Source organism: Teleopsis dalmanni, chromosome 2, assembly GCF_002237135.1.
Source record: "Teleopsis dalmanni isolate 2A chromosome 2, ASM223713v2, whole genome shotgun sequence".
NCBI classification, from domain to species: domain Eukaryota; kingdom Metazoa; phylum Arthropoda; class Insecta; order Diptera; family Diopsidae; genus Teleopsis; species Teleopsis dalmanni.
The window spans coordinates 158,319,818-158,342,371 of NC_051847.1; the positions used below are offsets into that span (position 1 = coordinate 158,319,818).

The window sequence follows — 22,554 nt, forward strand, 5'->3', positions numbered from 1 at the left end:
GTCTTTTAACGTTTTTGTTTTAAAACTCTTCTTTATATAATATTATTTTCAACATATTAGGGGTATTCACGATGTCTGTGCATCGTTGCATGTGCAAAATTATTTGATTTTACAAAAACAATTCCCTTATAAATAATTCTGCACTTGATTTGCAAGACAATATTCAAGACCATATTTTCAACACCAATTACCTTTTGTATATTTGATTTTCAAGACGCTATTGTGAATGATACTACTTTTTTTATTGTTCGCTTTAACCATTAAATATTAATGAAAATACTTCTTGCCGTTTCATTTTACCATTTCTGTTAAATGATGCTGATATTTTCGGCACAATCTCATTTTCAGTTGTGGTATTTTTGGAGCAATACTTATAGCTGTTTATGTTATGGAAATGCATCCGTAGTTCTTTAAGATTTTCAAATTTTTCCTTTAATATGCCAAAGCAGAGCTCAACACATATTCGGTATATGCTATTTCACAAATTGAAAGCAATTCGTAAGTATCTACTCATCTAATGCGCATTATATCTGTTTGGTGTTAATACATATTCTGATAAAGGATATGCTGAATCATAAAGGATATGCACAGTGGAAATGTCTTTTTCTAAATTATCCAAAATGTTACTTATTGCATCGTCATCATGAGTATCAATTTCTGAAATTCGTATGAATATAAATGCACTGCTATATTAAACATATAAATGCACGAATCTAAACTAGTCATTAATTCCGCAACACCAAAATCCAGCTCAGTATTCAATATATTCTACTTTTCACTTTTTCTTGGCATTGTTAAATACGTAAACAAAAATCAGCTGTTCTAAATAATTTCAAGACTAATATGCACAAAGTGTGTTCACGATTATTTAAATTTGCAACGATGCACAGACGTCGTGAACACCCCTATTGTTAATACAAAAACATAAACAGCCAACGATTGTGAATATATTTGATTGACCGTGTAGGGGTAGTATTATTTTGAACCACACAACCACTTGTAAGTGAGGTATGAAAATAATCAAAATCATATGAGTAGTCATAATTTGTTATTACTGTGGCGGTTCGCAATTTTGAAGTCGGCAAGTGTAATTCCAACAAAATGTACAGAAAAGTAGATCCACGTCGGACAACATTAGTACAGAAAAAAATTTGTAAGAAAGAACTTAATACCAATCCGATTAAATCCGCAATTGCAAAATATGATAAGTCTGGAAACATTTCTTGTGTACTATGTGGAACAGTTTTAAAATCATCTAATGTGTGGAAAGTTCATGTTAATTCAAAGCAACATAAACAAAATGTTGTAATCGCTACGAACATGAAAAATGAATTACGTTTAAAGCCAAAAATATCGGAACCTGCCAAAATAGAAACAAAATGTAAGGATATAAAAGAGATTTCTTTAAAAAATGAAAGAAGTGCAGCAATTACTACAAGTGAACGGACCGAAACAGATAGCAAATCCCAATTACCTGAAAAATTCTTTGACGACCCTTCTAAAGATGCAATGTCTAGAAATGTTGACTACAAAAATCTTCAAGATGATGAATGGGCAAAATTTCAACGTGAAATTAGAGAAGTTACCACAATTTCTAATGCAATAGTGATTGAAGAGAGGAATGAAGCATCTATAGCTAGACAAATTGATGAAATTAATGATCAAATGTTAAGATGGTCCAAATTTATACAAATTGAACGGAAAAAAGAAAGTTTTCGTAAACCAGAAGAAAAACAAAAAAATAAGGAATATACGGAAACACAAAATTTTAATGAAGACAGTAACGAAAGTATCGACTTTGATGAGTTTTCGGATTGGAGATTAAAAACTTACACAGCAAAAAAACCTGTTTGAAAAACGTTTCTGTAGCACAGCTGATTTATAATTAAAGTTGGAAGCTATCACTTGTTACCCCAAATATAAAAAAAATCCAAAAGAAAATGTATATATGGTATAAAAATGAAACTACTGGAAAATTGTAATTAAAAAATTTGTCAGAAGGTATTTCATACTGAATTTGGATTAAAATGTCAGAAGTATTTGAATATTATATTTACACATAAATGCGTTACTATCAGAAATATATTCATATGTATATCAAGCGTTAATGAGCATGATATTTATAAATAAACTTTATATCGTACATGCATATGGTGTTTTATTTACAAAAAGGAAAAGAACATTTTTAATATTACTTACTTGATTGGCCATTACAAACGTGAATCGTCCTTAGCCGCGTCGAGTAGCCTTCGCCAGTCAGTCTGATTTGTTGCTTGCTGTCGCCAGTTGGTAGTACCGAACGCCTCGTTGGTCACCTTGTGCTTCCACCGAAGATCGGGTCGTACTCTACCGCCATTCACACGACGCTGAACTCTTATGCGCATAACTATGTCAATGTCCCGGTATAGCTCATACAGCTCATCGTTCCATCTAATTCGATCCTCGTCGCCAACGCGTATGGATTCATAGATCTTCCGTAGAATTTTTATCTCGAATACTCCTAACGCCTTCTCATCACTGTTGGTAATTGTCCACGCTTCTGAACCATACAGCAGGACAGGCATGATAAGACATTTGTAGAGCGTGATTTTTATTTTTCGAGAGAGGACTTTATTTCTCTATTGCCTACTTAGCCCGCAGTAACATCTGTTGGCAAGAGTGATGCTTCATTGAATTTCTAGGCTGACGTCATTTTTGGTGTTTAAGCTGGTTCCTAAATAAGCAAAGTCTTTCACAACTTTGAATTTATAATTATCAATACTGACGTGGGTCCCCAGACACTCCGGAGATTTGTTTTTGACAGAAAGTACCATTTTTAATATTAGCATTGCATAAACAAATAATCATTATGTAATATATAATAATTTATTAGTATCAATCAATTAATATATAATGATGAAATATTGTTATTATATAATATATAATGAATTGTTATTATGATATATGATATAATATGAATTATTATAAAATATAAAATAAATTAATTAATTTACAATGCGTTATTTTTATATAATATATTATATATAAACATATACTATTTTATTTTACCTTTTAAATTTGGGCATAGCCAACATACGTTTTCATCGTGACCAAAAAGCGTCAAATTGTCGTAACCATTCGTCATATGTTTGTCTATATAACACGACCGTGTAATAATATAAACAACACTTTTCCCCATTCTATCAGAACGCTCTAAGTACGCAAGCCATAGACATAAAATATTTAAGGAAACTAACTCATTAATTTAATAAACACCTTCCTTTAAAGGTTTTATTAAGCTTACAACATTAAAATTACAATATTAAAATTGTTTTTTGTCAAAGTCCTTTTTTTTTATTAAGTCTTTATTATTGATGAAAAATGTATAAGTGCAGTAATTCAAAATCAAAATAGATGGTGTATCTCAAGGTTTTAAAATGATTGAGTCATATTTTCTTAGAACTGGTACTTCTCATAATTCAAAATTATTAAAAGTCAAAACACCCAAGGAGGAAGTTATCCGTTAATCTATAAGAAACTCACCTCTGAAGTTTATACGTACGATCACAGGTATTGCAGCCGAAGTGTATTCTGCACTTTCTTTCGCTAAAGTCAGAAACCTATTGTGCAGTGACTAAGGTGCGGGGGTGTGCGACGCACACCCTAACATTATTTGCAAAATCTCAAATAATATATATAATTTTATCAAGAATTAATATTATTTATTACATTTCCAATTATAGCAGCTAAGAAAAGCTAATTGATTGAATTAGCCAATTATGTGTGCGGAAAAGTTGGACGCACATTAATACGTTGCAACTGCATTTTACAAATTTCTGTCGTTAGTTATGCTAAACAGAAAAATGAACAAAATAATGTGCGTGTGCTCTTGTTTGTAATATTAGAAATAGAGATTTATATAGTGGGAATTGTATGAGAGTAATTTTCTGTTCTATTCGAATATCAACTGCATGCATATGAATTAAAAATGTTGATTTGCCGAAGCGGTTAGGTGTGCACTAAAGCAGGATATAGACAGTGCTACATGTTTGCAGACAAGGTATGCGTGCTACAAGATCACACCGTCTATATTCAAGATTGCATACCAAATTTCGGTCTGAGACATGTATCCGTTAAAATTAAAACTTTTCAATTATTTGTTAAGTCTGCACACATGTCTGCTTGTGTATATCAAAATCTGCAGACTTCTCATAATTCAAGAATTTTGGTAAGCGTCGAACGAGCAAAAATCGCGGAAAAAAATTGTAAAATAATTGAAAAAGTTGTAGACATTTATTTTCTTTAAAAGAAGCAAATTCGAAAAAAAGTGCTACAAACAATTATTAAAGAAGTTTATATATTTTAAAAATTATTTTGTGAATAAAAATATTAAAATGCAACATTTTAAAGAATTAAATTAAAAATAATTTTAGTTAATTCTAAGAAATATGAAATCTTTATATAATGAAATAAATAACATATTGTTATTATCATCATATCAATTCCTTCAATTTCGATTACTATTTTGTACTCTACTTGCTCTGCTATTGTTTAGTACGCTGTAGAAAATAAATTAAAATAAAGTATGCATTCCTCGTTTCAAGTGTATAGTAAAGCGCATACTTGAACTTCATACTTGGTGTGTAGATATGTAGCATCGTCTATATCATGCTTAAATTAATGCATTTTAGTAGTTTCAATCCAGAACACATTATTAATATGTCTAAAATATTCAGTTAAATATAATCATAAGGTTTCTGATTCAACTCGACTCTGAATATGATCTTGTCCTCTTTTTAATCAGCAATTTCCACTCGTCCAATCCCATTTACAAGAGGGAAGGAACCAAGCCAGAATGGTGTTTGGTGGTAATTTCAGGGAATTATAAACTATGAGCTGCTCCCCTTCGGAAAAACACTTAATTCAGAACTGCTTTGTTAACGGCGTATATTTGATCTGAATCGGATCATTCTAACTATGGTAAATAAATCTTCAATTTCACCAAAAAATTATGGATTTCTTCCATCTATTATTATGCTGTATTCTTAATAAAAATCTACTTTTTGTAATAGTAAGAAAAACAAAAAATTTATATAAAAATCTTGACATGTAAATGTATTTTGTGTTCATTTGTTATTGTTTTAAATTTATTTTACATCACATCACGATTTATTCATATAAATATTTTTCAATCCAACGCGGTAAAGCGAAAGCTGAAGAATGTACATTCGATGTATAATATTTTAATCCCATTAAATCCAGTTCTGATGAATTATATTTTTGTACTGGAGAAATGAAATTGACATTATCTTCATCGCTTGCAATAACGAAGCCAATATGACCACATGGATAAGACGGTACAGAAGTTACAGCGTATTTAACCGTTTTAAAGTATTTGCTACTATTTTTCATTGTATTTTTAATGTTTTCAGAATCCAGCCAAAAACTACCTCCTTGTGCACAAACGATCCCATTGGGCCGAAGAGCAGTTTTCATTAATTTATAGTAATTTTCTTGAAATAAGGAAATAGCTGGTCCAATTGGATCAGAGCTGTCCGTTATGATAACATCAAATGTATTTTCGTGAGCCTTCATGTACTCAAAACCATCTCCAATAGTTAATTTTAATTTTGGACTTTTGAAACCACAAGCCATATTTGGTAAATATTGTTTCGAAAGTTCTACTACTCTATCATCTATTTCGACTTGATGAATTTCTTCAACTAATGGATGTTTAGCCACTTCACGTGCAACGCCACCATCTCCTCCACCAACAATCAACACTTTTTGAGGTTTTTGGTGTATACATAGAGGAAGAAAAGAAATCATTTCCTGATAGGAAAATTCATCTCGAGATGTGCATTGAATGATGTTGTCCAAAGCCAAGCAAGTTCCATAAGTTTCCCTTAAAAAATATATATTATTAGTGAAAAATTGGAAGCAAATGTATAAATATAGATATAAAAGAGCACAATATTGATATAAATATATATTCCACAGATGATACTAAAGAGAGGTAAGTATATGGTAAAAAATTTTTTCTAATCAGAATTTTTGCAGTTTACTCAATTCTGTTTTATGTTATGTATTGTCAAGGAGTGAAGCTTTCATATTTTTGATTTTTACGTTAAATGAACCTTTTCAGGACTTACAGATTGATTTGTATACAGGGTTTGTCGCCAGACGCCACTAAAAAACATAATACTTAGGAATTGAAAACCGAATTTTAACGACCTCGAACGAAGGACGATAATTACGGATATACATCTGAAATGCCCAAACCATCTATAGGTAACACGCTTACGTCCAACTGAAGGGTGGTCTCAAAAATGCAGGGCTGACGTCACCGCCATTAAGGAAATGCGATGGCAAGACAAAGTTGCGCAAAAAGTGCAAACAGTGATATCTTCTACAGCTGCATCCAAATGGTAGTGAATTTTGGACTGATTTTATAGTCAGAAATAGACTACCGCACTCAGTCCAGCGGTTCACACCTGTAGGAAAGGTTAAAACGACGTTAAAACGATTTAGCTCCTCATCAACATGGATTGCGCAAACATCACAGCATCACTTTCCCTATTTTCGAGATCACAACTTAAAGCTCCAATAACCTAAACCAAAGTTGACCGTGTAAACGCACTTTGCTAGTTAGTCTTGATCTCGCAAAGACATTTGATGCAGTTTTCCGTAGCATCTTGTTAAATGACTTGGTTGTAATATTTATCCCTAATTTCACAAAACGATAACTCTGCAGTTATTTCATAGGCAGATCATCTTTCGTTGAATTTAGAGATAAAATGTCAAAAGCCAAGAAATTAAAACAAGGTGTTCCCCAGTGCAGCGTGCTCCTACCGATCCTTTTCAACTTATAGGTATATGTCTAAACTACCAGACTCCCAAATCTTCATGTTGAATCAAATATGCTTCTTAAAAAAGAATATAATTAACTGGCGTCCTAGCAATACCTTCTTGCGTGCCACACAGATGGACATCCCAATGACGCTATTTTTCTCCATAATGCATCCGTCGAACCCTCTCTTCTTATCCTAGATAAATCGACACCTTTTACAATAAAGCTAACTTCAGTGAAGTCGAATATAACGAGGACTTACAGCCCTTCACACAAATACAGTATCCTCTTAAGACCAAGGTTGTCACACAACAAGGTATTTACTCTTGCAACAATAACTGTCCCAGTTTAATTGACAGCAGGGGGTCTATTCCGCAACTGTGGTATCTGAAGTGTACACAAAAATTTGCTTACATTTTGACTTTGATATTCCTCAACTGTGAAAAGTGAGTTTATCTGTCAAAAAGTGTACACTTTTCTCAAATTTTATTCGCCGTATATTTGGCCGTAAGTTTTTAAAAAAACATAGGAACTTTTGTGCAAAATTTAATGTATTATTATAATGTATTATTATTTTTTATGGGTTTTAAAAATGTAAAAAAATAAAAAACAAGCAAAAACAGCAAAAGTTTCTGCTCAAATATCAATATCGAATTTTCTAACGATAATTAAATTTAGAAACTTATTTTGTAAGAACTGTAAAAAAATTATCAAAATATAAAATAAAAATTTTTAATATAACAATTATTATAAAATCGCATTATAATTAGTAAAATGTCTACCATTTTGTTTAGTTATTTATTTTCAATAACTGAGTTTATTCAGTGTAAATACAAATTTCTTCACTGACAACTGTCGAAAATACATTCAGCTGTTATAATTTTACATTCAGCACGAAAAACGCACTTGCACTTGGGGAATACCATTTTACAAGAAAGTGTAAACTACGGTGAGAAATGAGTTTTCCGTTTGCGTGTATACAAAATTTTTTTCAAAGTTGCGGAATAGACCCTAAGGATATAGCCGAGTACTTAACAGTAGTTAGATCCTAATATGGAATTTCTCAATGAATTAATGTTGACACATTTTCCGGGCAGCATCGACGGCATCAGGTGGAAACGCAAATGTCAAATAATTACTACGTATTCAAATACGATGACGCAGATATTATCAACAGGAATAATATTGCGTCGCAATTAGTTCCTTTGATATATGAAACCCTATGGTTTCTGCTGAAATTATACCTGAAATTATACCTATCTATACTTTTTATACTTTTTTTATACTTTTTCTACTATGCTATATTGGAATATATGGCTTATTTCTCGATATATCAATGCTAAGAAATGTAAACATTTTATAAAAACTGCACCCCCATCTTGCACCCACAATATGTGCAATGTTTGCATTGATAACATAAACGACTAGTTACAAGTGAACGGGGTTTTCATATAAAAATTACAAAATATGTAAAGACCCATGTTTAAAATAATAAACTATATTAACATATGAATTGCTAAATATTATGATCTAATGTGAAAATTATTACATATTTCCTAACTTACTCATTGAAAAAATTTGTTAAATATTGATTTGATATCACGTATTATCCTTTTATACTAAAATTCTTCCAATTACTTATTGTCATTTCCTTTAAGGCAGATGTATTTATAAATAATTATAAAAAAAAAATTAACGTATAGTATATATAGTAAACATTAACATATAAAATCCGTTGTTAAATCTGACAATGTGTTTAAAAAATAGCAATTGTGTCTAAAGTATGTATACCTATATGGCGTTTCTTTAATTGATAAGATTTTATAAAACACATATTTTATATATTGATACCTAATCTTAATGTTAATGTTACATTAATGTATTATATATTATATTATATATTATATTATATATTATATTTCGTTTATAAATTAATATTTACACAATTTACATTTATTGTATAATTATTTTATCAATTAATAATAATAATAATAATAATTAATTATTATTAATAATTAATTATAATTAATTATTATAATTATTATTAGTTATTACACTACAATTACAATTTACTAACTTTAATATATTTATTATAATATTTAAATTTCGATATGCATTTTAATTCAAAAAAGTACAAGTCTTTGTAGTCATTCATTCTAATTATTCTGTCAAAGAAAAACATTTTTTAACATTATTGACATTAATATAAACGCTTCTTACTGAAATAATGAAACCTAAGAAAACTCTAATAATTTACATAAAATAATTAATTTTAAATTTTAATTGTGGAATTGTTGGAAGCCATTATCATTATTATTATTCATAAACACGTGGCTCAGTTTATTGTGTAAATTGTACTTTAATACTTGAAGTGCTAGAAATGTATTTTTTGTGAATTACTTATTCATAGTTACATTAAGAATATAAGTAAACGCCAACAGTTATTTTTTATTAAATATAAATACCATATATCACTCTTTTATTAATATGGAACAATATTAGTTCTAAACTTTATTAATACATACGTTTCAAATATTTTGATGTTTTGATATTTGGAATTTTCTTCATGTAGCTTTTTTTTTATTTTAAGTGAAAACGACTGTCCTGGCCACAAATCATTTTGTACTTCTCTAAACCAATTATTTTCAATATCACTCATATCTAAACAAAGCCCAAAACACGTGAAACACAAACGCCAGCACTCTTAACTCCAAGAAACTGATTGACTAAATGAAAACACTACTTAACACAGAGAAGAGTAAGAAAAAATGTTTTTTCTACTTTTTAGCAATATACTGATCTACACTGAAGTATTTTTTTTCATTAAGTATAAATGTTCATACTCAATGGTTCATCTTATTAATATCGCATATGTATTAGTTAAAATCGAATCTTATTGGTATTTATTTGATAATACTTTTCAACCATGTATACAAATTTTTTTGTTTTCGAGTTCATGTTAATAATATGAGAAACATGTGTGTATGCTGGAACTCGATGTTTGTTTCTCTTATTCAGCTTACTATAAATCGATAATAGTTTTTTTTTTGAATATTACTTTTAAATATTATTCGATATTATTCTATATAAATATGGGCTGTGTTTCATCAAAATATACTTATTTATATGTTATTTTCTCCCGTTAAAGTATTTACAAAATATGATTTAACAAATAATCTTTTATACATACATATGTAATAAAATTTTTTGTTACAAGCATTTTTTCACCGGAAAATGCCACGTAAATTGAATATTTCCATGCACATGTTTATGTTTTTGTTTTGATTTACTTTTCATGTTTATCTGAAGCACATGTGCGCCTACCCATGCTTACGTTTTTAGCATACATACATACATATTTGATTCATTCATATTTTAGTTTGTGTTTTCGAATGATAATGATTACTGAATTAATATAAATTAATATTTCTTGATTTAGAACGTGATTTGGGCGACTGTGATCCATGGAGCAACAAATTATGATATAAAAAACTATTGGTCTTTCTTTTTTATAACTTAAATGAATATTAATTATGATTAAGCAGAAAAAGCATGAAGGGAACAATTTAATAAATATATGATACTTTAAATCGTGTTACTTTTTTAAGTCACCGCGTAGAAATAAAGACTAACACTCTACTGTATGCATTATTGTAAACAAAACTTAAGTTCTTATATTGTACAATAAATTGGTTATATTTTTAAGAAAATAAACAATGTTGTTTTGGAGGTGTTTCTCTATTTGAAAGAATGACTTATGCAAAACTTAAACTTGATGTTGAAATTCACATTATATCCACTTTATCGTATTAAATGCAATAATAATAATAATAATCACATTAACACACTATTTTTAATACTCTACTCGCTTTTATAAACATAATTGCTAGACTAGAGTAAGAAAGAAAAAATGTAAAGAGATGCCAGTACAAAATACAAAATTACGAAGTCCACTATTGTAATCCCAAAGTGCGGTCTTACATGTCCCACTGAGTAATTAATAACTATGTCATATTAGTTGACTGTTTTAAGTCGATATATTAAGTCGATATATAAAATGTGAATCTATTCATTCGTAGCAAATTTATTGAAAACACGAAACTCAAATTTTTAAAAACAAATATTTTTATTAACCCTTTAAAACTATAACTTTTGAATTTTAATCCGTTCTTCCCAAAAATCTAATTGCCGAGAAGAAAAATAGCTTTCAAATTTGAGCTAACAAAACGATGAAAAATAAAAACAAGAAGAAATTACTCCATTTTTGTCACATAGTGTTATTACAGAAAAATCCTTTTTTTGTACAGTTCAAACATTATTCTGTTGAGAAAAATACCTATTACTATTTAGTTTTATTTATTTTTAACCTACATATCTTTTTAAAATTAATCTCACGCAAATAAATATTTCACGAAAAATAAAATAAAAAGATATTGTACCAAAGATAAATACTTTCTCTGATTTAAATGTAGTTATTTCTCTCTTTTATCGTAGGCCAATTGTGAATTTTTTTAATTAGTCTTATTTTGGGCCAATAAATCGATCAATATAACGATCAATATATATGTAGGCATCCAAAATATCCATAAATATTTAAGAAAATCGATAGCCCCCCGTAGTACGAAGATCACACCCTTAGAATTTGCCACAACACCGAACTGTAATTTACATAAACAAGTCCTTAAACTAAAGGATTGATAAGACCAAAGCCGTGAAATCATTAAATCATAAACATTAAAAATAAGAAGAAAAAATTCCATTAACAAATATATAAGAGTATTTATCTGAAGAGTTATACTGTGTGGTAATATCAAATAATGATTATGAAAATTAAAAGATATTATTTTTACAATAAGACATATTTATTGAATTTTTTTCATTGAAGCGCATGTTTCAATTAAAAATATAATTATTGCTGCTAAATTGCCTAGTATTATTACATAAAATGGTAATTGTAAATCAAGTAATGTCAAAATTTTCCATTTTTCCGAAAAATTATCAAAGTAATGAGGAAAATTGTTGAGTGACATTTTAGCCTTATGTTTCATTTCATTTACCCAAAAGTCAATCAAACCAGCTTGCAGTAGCTTAAGTAGCCATAAATCTAATGGATCCTGTAAAGGAAAGTGTTTCGGATATACAAAAGCAATGTGATAATGCTTAGGGCATTCAGGAATCAAATGAAGTTTTTTTGTTATAAAGTAACGAATATCATCTAGATATAGAGATGATAATCTTGTTACCGCAGCAAATCCTCCACGTTTTGCCATCATCGTAATTAATCTTTCTTCCGTTTCTCCAACAAGAAAAAGTTTTTTATTTAAATTTTGATAAATGGGCGAACTATGTCCATAAAATAAATCGTCTCTCATTGCGGCGTGCTTGATATAAATTTTTAATTTTGCTTCATTTAACTCATCCATTGTATTTATATTTTTATAATAAAATGGTCTTATATAAGCTGTTGCTAAACAAGATTCAAGAATTGCTCCAAATATAACACTTACTAAACATAATGATATAACGAACATTCGTTCAGAATGAAACGGTGGAAACGATACAATTGCTAATCTGACCCATACAACCCAAGTATTGATATATATATGAGTATACTGAATTTTGGAACGAAGTGAATATTTAATTGGGCTTATAACTTTTATTTGAAGGTATAAATTTAACCATCGCAATGCCATCCAGAAAAATGGACATACTGAACCGGCTAGAAGAAAAGCAAACCATACGTCCATGTCCACAGCATATATAGGAAGAATGGATTGTGGTACTCGATTTGCACTTCTTACATAACAACACAACTTATCCGCATATACAGAAACTGAAAATTGTATTTCATTTGTTAGATAATCTTTAATGAAAAATCCAGTAAAAATTATATCGGCTTCGTTTCGTAATACACGTCCTATGGCACCATTAAAAGATTTATTTTCTAAACGATATCTACTCAAGTGAAAGAAATAAATATGTTAATAAATAGTTAAGTTTGTATGTAGAAAACGTACCCGAAAAACTCATCGTCAGGCCATTGTAACAACATGGAAAAGTTCATTTTATGGCTCATGAGTTTTGCTATATTTCCATCCACTCCTTTTACGTCAGTAATTGCTTTAAGCGTATTGTCTCCAATAATATTTGAATAAACTGAATCAAATATATAAACTCGCAAAGCATATCCATTTAAATTCTTAAATATATCATTTATGTTGTTAGTATTTGCATCGACTAATGAACCAAAACTATTATTCCTTTTTGCAAAAGGATTAAAGAAAACGGTATTAGACGGTGTAAAGTAATATATTTTAAAAATAGCCTTATCTATCCAAATTTGCTGTGCCAAATATGAGAGAGATTCGCTATCAGGTTCATCTAACAGAACACATATAAATGTTCCCGATTTAACCGTAAATTTATTTAATATATAGCTCAAATCATTGGTGGTAACGACAAATAAACGATGTCTTTGATGATAATGAAGTATTACATTTTCGAAGTTTGCAGTGTTTAAAATTTGAATAGGCAGCCTGCTTTCATTTAATATAAATTGTATTAACTTATTATTAAATAAATCTGAGTGTTTTATATAAACGTTTAAGTAATCAATATTAGCCATAACTCGTTGTAAAATAGTTGTGTTATGTGTTGTTAATAAATTAACAGAATTTATATTAGAAATAATTTTATATTCCAATCCATTCAAGGCGTTAGCTGCTAAAAGTAAAATAGAAAACTCTAAAAACTTCATGTTAGAAAAAATTTCTACCGTCGCCTCAATTACCTCAAAGGATTGCCTTTTATACAAAAATATTACAGTCTTTACATCTTGATAAATGTATCTATTATGACTTAAACATAAGTAGGTATATATTTATACATTTTCTTTCATTATTTGTCATATATGAAATGTTTGTATGATTTTTGATTGTATTTTATTTATTCAGTGTCACTTCGTGAATATTTTTTGTATTTATAGAAAGCGTTTGTACAGGATTTTAATAAATAAAAATCTTATCAATATAATAAATATAAAAATTGTAATATTGTTGTAGAAGAATTTAATGTAAATACATGTCAACTTTATTTACAAAATTGGTATACTATTCTATAGTTATTCTTATCGCACATTTGACTTATAAACTTGTAAGGAATACAAAAACGTTAATAAAAATTTTTTTTTGATCGCAAAAATATTATAAAAATTGTCTGACAAAGTAATTGGAGATATACGAAATATATTAAATACAATAATTTCCCCTACAACCAAAGCAAACCCAGAAACCAAACACAGTTATAGTATTTTCACAAACCTATCAGCTCCTTATCTAAAGAAAACAAATTCTAATTTAATGGTATTGCAACGTTAATAATAAATGTCTTATGTGAACAAAAGTTTATTTACATAGAAAAGTTTTTAAAAATTAATTAGTTGAAAACTATATTTGTTGACCCAAAAGATTAACTCTAACAAAGACGCACAGCCCGTGGATTAGCGTTGCTTTTATGTTTTTATTATGCCCGTTAATAGCTGTTATCGTATTATGCTCGCTTATGCATATACCTAGAGAATTGAATAAATGAATAAATTACAACTAACCACTAACCCTTTTTATCTCATATTGAATACATAGAAATCCATTAATTATGTAAAATGTAATGCGAAATTTATATACAAATTTAAACTTTTACACTTTCAACACTGTTATGCACATTATGTGATTATTTTAAATGTTATGCATATCTCAATTATGTATATCAAAAGCAAACAGTCACACAGCAAAAAAATTTTCGAAAAATCTAAAGCATAGATGATAGTTGTAAGAGAATACTCATACTGATGAGCTCCAACTAGCACTATAGCAACAATTAAAATCTAAATAAATCTATTATGAAAACTATTGCTACTTTAATTTCTAGTTTTATTTTCATTTAACACAAAAATAAATTTATAAAATTATATATATTTAGTAATTTCTTCTAATAATAGAACAGAGATAATTAATGTATTTGCGCTTAGAGTGTAATAGAGTACACTGATAGTAAAATGGAGGGTAGCTTCGGTGCTTGTATGAAAATCAATACAGTAGATATATAACAAATAAATTCTAATTTAAAAACACTTATTAGATACACTTTTCAATGTAATATTAAGCACTACTTTCTGTAATTATTTAACTAAAGTATTAACTATACAAAACTATTTCAAAATCAAATTATCAGGTAAAACTATGTACTAATGTATGGTATATTGTCACTAATGCCATACCAGATTTTAGTTAATCTTCTTAGGATACAATAAACACAATGTAATTAGATTTTTTTAAATGTATATACGTCACTAAAAAAATTAAATATATCTTAGAATAAATTTCGTATTTTAAAAAGTTACAATTTTGAAATATAAACTTATAATTTATTGGTATTCTCCTGGGCTTGAAGATTGGCCAAACGAAAACACTTTTGAAGGATCTCCCAAGGCAGCAGGATCTTCAGACGGTGGACCAGGAGTACGAAATTGTTCAGCAGAAAGACGTGTAAATAGTATACCAACTCCTTCAATTAATGCTAAAAGTACACCACCAATAATTGCACTTCCAGCCATAGCAGGTATTCCTATTAAAAATAAATTTATTTTTATAAATTAAATTTGTAAACTTATACAAATCTTTTTACCATTTCTTGCAGCTAATATACCACCAGTTGCAGCACCACTAATAATAGAGTTCCATGGATCTTCTTTCTTTCTATAATGAACCAGTGTACAATCTATTGTACTAAACATACCTCCCCAAACTGCAAAATTTCCAGCTATGACGGGAGAACGCGTTTTAATAGCCGACAAACTTCCGATCTAGAATACAAAATTTTATATATTTTAAAAAATACAAGAATAATGTAAAGATTTTACATTATAATGGAATAATTATAAATATGTACATTCAAAAATTTAAGAATCAGGAAAAATTCAGTTCATGACTGATAACATAAAATATAGAGTTTAAAAAATATGTAAAAAGATAAGTTTTTTAAAATTATTACAACGAATTAAATTACTTCATTTAATTATAGATTTACGTATGAAAATACGTATGCGAGTGACAGAAATTAATAAAAAGTATTTAAGTGAAATATTTTATTTTGAGAACGAAAAAAAGTGCGCCTAATTATTCAGCTTAAAGTCGATGAATTAAAATTTCGTGCACCAAATAGTTGATAATTGAATCAATTCAAATTTTTAAAACTAGTGTTTTCAACTCACCATATTGATATTTTATAAAATATCATACCATACCAGACCTATCATACCTACTACATATCATGTACATATGTATGTAAGTAGTAATTTAATGAATTTTCATTACTTCTTTCTCTAAAGATGTTGAGTAGCTTAGGGATGTATACCAAGGTGCTCCTTTATTCTGTTTTTGGTTACAATAGCACAAAAACATTTATTTCCAAAACTTTATCATATTGCTCGAACATTTTTTTAATCATTTTCAACGTTTTAAAAAATATTGTTTATTGATGATAAAAAAAATACCCTTGTATACTAAAGGCAATATTTTGGAGAGATAATAAAATATTGAATTGTTTATTCACATATCCTTATGTAACGAAAGCAATATTTTATAAAGAGAATTATCTAAAATCGAATTGTTTATTAATTTGTAGGGGTAAGGTAAAAATTTTTGAGGTTAGAAAGCTACAAAACCTAAAAAACTAAGATTATATTTTTATAGGAAGTACAACGTGACATGTACATTTTACATATAGAATGTGTTTAAAAATGATTAATTGAAAGAATTTTATGTAAAATATTTACCATTCTTTTGCTTATACCAGAAGGTGCGTTTCTGAAACCCTTTATGGCTTGAAATATGCCTCCCCCAATACATCCCATAGCAAAAGCACCGCCGCAATCGTCGACAATTCGATAAGGACATGGCTCTCTGGCATACTCTTCCATTGTGATATATATGTCTGTAACATTTTGTATATATTTTCATTAGTAAAACTTTAGCATAACACAAATGTAATACTGAATCTATTTCACATGATCGACTTTTTTAGAACGTTACTTACGTAATACGGTTTGTTAAACGTGTTCAGATCGTTATTTCTTATAAGTCCTAAATGGAATTTACTTTTAAAATTTTTCTATATTTTTTGTAGCAAATAACTTTTAAGAACTTTTATTCCAATCATAAGGAACACGTAAAAATCATATTATTGAACGTTTTTAGAATTGTCATTTGCAATGAACTACTTTAACTGCAAACGATTACTCGTTACTGTGTCAAAATTTATACGGCGTAAAATTTTTGATAATGTCGTTATAGAATACCTTAAAAGAATGGAAATGTACGAAAAAATTGATTAAAATATTATCAGAAAGCATAACTTACATTATATACATTTCGTATTAAACAAAGTATTGAAAGTATTACATATAGAATCGATAACCTATATCTAATATAAATTCATGTAAATATAATATATAATAAATTCATGTAATATATGATATAAATTTTCTAAATATTTACATTTAAATAAATATCTCAAAATTATTAGTGGTGAAATTTTTAAAACAAATATTTTTAAAGTGCCGTTTAATATAAAAGATTATTTTACATGCATTTATGTTTAAATATGTTATATTTAAAAAGACATAGTGAGAAATTTTGTCTAGCCTGTATATTTGGATAGTAAAAATTTTATAGTTGCAGACAGTTTCAAAATAATTTAATTCAACCACCTGTACACTTATGTTAGTTGAACATAAGCACTTAACGCCAACTATGAACCCAACGCATTGTTACTTTCTGTCACTTTGCACGCCGTTCAACAGCAAACTAAACTGAATACCTCTCTTGACATTTATATTTTAAGATTGTCAGATCTCTTAAATCTATCGTTTCCTATGGCAGCTACCTCACTGTAACTGTCAGTCAAATTTGCTTTCTCTGAAAGCAAAACACACTTTGCATTTAAACCATCATGTTTATACCATAAATCAATGAACGCTGATGCTTACGTCGACTGCTTGGCATTTTTTCAACGAATATCATTACACAATTTTTTAATATTTTGCAATTTCCCTTTATAACGTTTTCTAGCAATATTATCTTATCTTGACGTTGTATTAGCTTGCTAATGTCATTCTTTAGTTTGCTGGTGTTATTGGTTTATTCGCTGTACTGCCGTTTTTGGTAATGTTTTTATGTCGGCAACGCGTGTTGTATTATTTGCAGAAACTTCAACAATTGTCCAACAATTGTCTTTGACTGTTGATAGAAGTATCATAGATAAAATTGTTCGATTAATTATTTCGACTTGTTCATTTACATGTAGCATACGTCCTATAGTCAATATATGTCTAATCTCGATTTTACTGCAAATTTGTTATGTGAATGCTGTTCCTCGATAACTTACCATTTTCGAAAAATAATCACTCAATCATTATAAAATGTTTTTGAAACAATCTTAGTCACCGTGCTTGGTACTGTTATATTATTAAATATTTAGTAACTGCATCAATTACTACATTTTATATTCTTATTTGTATTTAGTAATATATATAAGACATTAGGTTTAACAATGCATATATATGTGTATGTGTATTTGGATCTTAGCTGGTGTTGCACATGCTCTTACGAATACGAGTAACAGAAAACTAGCATGCCACAAAAACATATGAACTTAACGTATGATTTCTTCAATTTATCTTCTCAGATAGAGCCATGAATATTTGTGTCATGCCCAAAATTGAGTTATAAAACGTTTTTGATATGCTAGGCTTATCAAATGTCTGCTTAAATTAGGCTTGGAGGTCAAGCTGAGCAGGTTGCGCCTAAGTTGAAGTAGCCGACTGGTACGTTTTTTTCCAATTTCTACTAGGTCGATCTACAGATCTGATAGGTGTATTTATCTGTTCAAGTTTGTTTAGTTATACTCATGTATATGTATATGTCTGATTGTCAGCTTGCTCGTTGCATTAGGATATCAGTGTCTATGAAATTAATGTTAGGGAGGAGACTGTCTGTCTTGTAAGCTTGTTTGTCTTGCAGTTGGACAAAATGTCCATCTGTCCAGGTACCCATGAAAGTTGAAAAGCGGCACGCCTAGCTAGCTCATAACAGGAGATCGGCGTTCTCGAATTGTTGTAACTGTACCACTTGCTAGAGATTTGATATCAGCTTGACTTCCTAGAAAGATTACGATATTTATATCGCTGCAACTCGTCTGCGTAGTAAATTACTTCTACTTTGATGTAATTCTATTTAAAAGTAATTCTGCCAACACTGTAAAGGCAATGACCACTGCTGATTTTTCATTTATTTTGGAAGTCAGATCGAGGTCTGATTTGGAAGAAATGTAGTGAAATGAGGTAAATCCTGATTGAGTATGATAGTGTTCCCTATATATATTCCGGATCAGCCAGAGGTAGCATTGAGTCTGCAGCTAGTAAGGAGCACATGTAGTTTTACGGAGTCTTTTAGCCAAGTTAGCCTTCCAGCTGAGTTTAGAGATAAGTATGAGATCCAAATATTTGATATTTGTGCTTAACCTAAATGATTTGCTTTTTACCTTGAGAAAAGAAAACGAGGGAATTTTATACCCTCTAGTGAAAAATATAGCCCTCGTTTTTGTTGAGTTAAGTCCAAGACTGTAATTCACTACGGCATGTCATTGTGACAAACGCAAAGTTATTAATATTACACAAGACCTGAGTAAATTTACCCTATGCAGCGATAGCAATAGGGTAAGCTATAACGCTACATCTAGGTTATTCGAAAGGTCTGAGCCGTGCATTCACCGCTATATTCTATAAAAGTACCTCTGGTCTAAGCATGTTCAATATCAGCAGGTATAACCCCATCTGGAGCTGCGGATTCATATGGCTTAAAGGTTTCTATAATTTGAGCGTTGGTCACAGAAAAAAAAGAAGGGTCATCCAGAGAAAATGAGCCGACTTGCATGGGTATATAATGCAAACAGCCCTTACTAGTTGTAAAGTGAGTGTCTTGAAGGATTTAGAGTGTTTTCATATCGGTTAGACTAATCGGTACAATACCATTCCATTATAAGTTTCGCCTACCAGTTCGGAAGACAAAATATCATTGTCTCTGTATTTTGAGGAGATGATGCTGAATTTGTAGCTTATTCGATTATCAGAAGCATGTTCATGAATTAAAAATTCATTTAGAACTACGAGACCCTCACAAAAGTCTTTCTTGAGTTGGCAGGTCAGTGTTGCTTTAAGGACGACAATAATTTGCGATAACAGGTAGCCAAGTTTTGGAGCGAGAAAGTTATACAATTTTATCCACTGATTAGTCGAACTTTTATTATTTTTGAGCAGAGGCAATACCGGTTGATTAATTGTCGGTGGGTCAGAGATTCTCGTTCTCTTTGATATACTAAAGTGCAGTCATATCTATCTCCGATCGAGGCAAGTGCACCCTAAGGTGTGGATTTGGTTTGTATTTGTTTGACTGGATTTCAACAAGCCTCCGGAGGAATGAGTGTTAGTTTTTTGCAATTTGGTTCTACTCAAAGTATAAGCATAAGTATAGTTATTGTAAATAAGTCCCATGGTTATCTAAATATAGAGAAGTCATGCACTCATACTTTATGGGAACAACTCTGATCTTCCTGAATGGTGAATTATCTGAAATACCCACTTATAACGAACATTCCTTCCGTATGGCCAGAAAATAACAAAATAATCAATGTTTTATTTATTTAACATATTTTCATTTTATTACATACATATATGTTCTTGATAATGTATCAGATTAATTTCACGGTATCACTGCTTTTTACGTCCGCATGCGTACTTCATATAATTGTCCAAAAAGCATTAAAAGATCAAATTAAAGTATTGCTTAAGTACAGTTGTCAGGCCAACGATAGCAAATTCATATATAAATATTAGCTGCGTTTCAGCAAACAATGATCTGGATCATCTTTGCTGAAACAATACGGATCACGTATAAAAGTAATTGGCAACGTATGAATTATGCCAGTTGGGTTTGTGTACAAAATTTTTTGATTTATGTGAATAATTTTGGCGCTAAAAAAATGAGTAAGAAAAGTCTAAAAAAAAAACAAAAAATCAAAAAATAAAAAAAAAATAAAATCTGTTGCAATGTCTGAAGTATTAAATATAAGTTTTTATTTAGTATTTACTTTAAAACTTAAATTTAATTAGATAGTAAATAAATGAAAATTGTAGATTTTATTAGAATCGTTGAGCGAAACTGACTCTTCCATTCCCATTTTAAATACTAGTTCAAGTGTATTAAGCTCAAGGAATGAAGTGCATCAGCATGGATATAGTGGAAATTTTGTGGAAACAATCAATTATTTTCCTTTAATAATTATTTGATTGATATTTGCGCATAAAAAATACAATTGCTATATATTAATTATATTTCATATTATAATAGATTTGTTAATAAATTCCAGTCATCAAATACAAAATAACCGTGGTGGTCACAATTGGTCGAGAGCAATGAAGAAAATTTATATATTTTTGTGATATATGGCACATATGAATAATTTTCGCGAATTTGGTATTTGTTTTGGCATACCAAAAGCTTTTATATGGAGAATAATTGAAAGGATTAGTGTTTAACTTATATCAATTGGAATCTAATTTATAAAATACGCACTTGATAATAATGCAAAAGTGGAACCGTCGAAAAAATTCCCGTTCGTAATTGGTTGCATAGACAGCACACGTAAAAATAAATGCACCACACCATAGCAAATAGGCTTATTTCAAAAGGAAGCATGACTATAGCTTAATCTTGCAGGCAGTTTGCGATGAAAATGGTTTTTTTATAAACGTGTATGTTGGAGAGCCTGGTTGCCTATGTATTGTTCTGTTTTAATTAAATAAATGTATTCAATTTAATTTTTATATATTCATTTCAAATTAATTGATTTTAATAAATTATCAAACAACACTTTTTCAATAATAATAAAACGTAAATAATTAAAGTAATTAAAGATTATAACATTTTTTTTAAACAAAAAAATAAATAATAATGACATATTAAATGAATAAGTACATAAAATAAATAATAAATAAATAAAATCAATAATAAATAAATATAAATGAAGATTTGTTTATAATTTTACTTCACCGTTGCATCACATTGCCAACCTCATTTGCATTGAAATACGTTCCACTTTTATTTTTTACATACATTCCACATTGAACCAGATCAATTGCTGGTTCACCCCATTGTTTTGTTTTGCATGCAAAATTGAGCGGATCATGTTTGCTGAAACGCAACTATTAATGCTCTTTAGGACAAGAATAACAATAATTTCCTCTATATTCTTATTTCGTTAAGACAAAAAGTAGCCACGAACCCACATATGTATATACATACATATGAATATATTTTTGCAAGTAAATATATGAAGAAATGACATAAAACATAAACACGAAGTATCAACTTGGTGTGTTTAATTTGCATATAAATTCTTATTTGGTTGTTAAAATTTCTTAGATAAACCTATCCTGCTAGGTATTAAGCCTCTTGCTTTAATCTCTCTCCATTTATTACTGGAATGAAGTTTCCACAATGCTGTGGAAATTTTCTCCATTCACCGCTAAGATGTGGTTTTAGTGGGTTCAACTCTCTCAATCCTTACATTTTAAGTTTCAATCTCTCGATGGAACTTATAAAAATTTGCTC

General features: G+C 29.2%; 4 protein-coding genes across 4 annotated transcripts; 1 reads left to right on the plus strand and 3 right to left on the minus strand.

The window, feature by feature from the left end:
* The first annotated feature begins 1,028 nt into the window (after window positions 1–1,028).
* On the plus strand, window positions 1,029–1,875 carry LOC119684146 (zinc finger protein 830). Its single transcript, XM_038098112.1, has one exon. The coding sequence runs from the start codon at window positions 1,102–1,104 to the stop codon at window positions 1,852–1,854; it is 753 nt and encodes a 250-aa protein (XP_037954040.1). The 5' UTR covers window positions 1,029–1,101; the 3' UTR covers window positions 1,855–1,875.
* A 3,233-nt stretch (window positions 1,876–5,108) lies between these two features.
* LOC119684164 (spermidine synthase) lies at window positions 5,109–9,634 on the minus strand. Its single transcript, XM_038098132.1, has 2 exons — window positions 9,355–9,634; window positions 5,109–5,884 (listed from the first exon to the last, which is right to left on the minus strand). Exons 1-2 carry the CDS (start codon window positions 9,486–9,488, stop codon window positions 5,149–5,151), a joined length of 870 nt encoding a protein of 289 aa, XP_037954060.1. The 5' UTR covers window positions 9,489–9,634; the 3' UTR covers window positions 5,109–5,148.
* Window positions 9,635–11,733: 2,099 nt separating this feature from the next.
* On the minus strand, window positions 11,734–13,454 carry LOC119676009 (the record flags this gene model as incomplete). Its single annotated transcript, XM_038087231.1, has 2 exons — window positions 12,847–13,454; window positions 11,734–12,784 (listed from the first exon to the last, which is right to left on the minus strand). Coding segments are annotated over exons 1-2 (1,659 nt in total), but the record flags the coding sequence as incomplete, so codon positions are not given.
* Window positions 13,455–14,776: 1,322 nt separating this feature from the next.
* On the minus strand, window positions 14,777–17,710 carry LOC119682638 (mitochondrial import inner membrane translocase subunit Tim17-B). Its single transcript, XM_038096124.1, has 5 exons — window positions 17,595–17,710; window positions 16,922–17,183; window positions 16,662–16,819; window positions 15,512–15,689; window positions 14,777–15,451 (listed from the first exon to the last, which is right to left on the minus strand). The coding sequence occupies exons 3-5, from the start codon at window positions 16,803–16,805 to the stop codon at window positions 15,252–15,254; spliced, it is 522 nt and encodes a 173-aa protein (XP_037952052.1). The 5' UTR covers window positions 16,806–16,819; window positions 16,922–17,183; window positions 17,595–17,710; the 3' UTR covers window positions 14,777–15,251.
* Window positions 17,711–22,554: the final 4,844 nt, after the last annotated feature.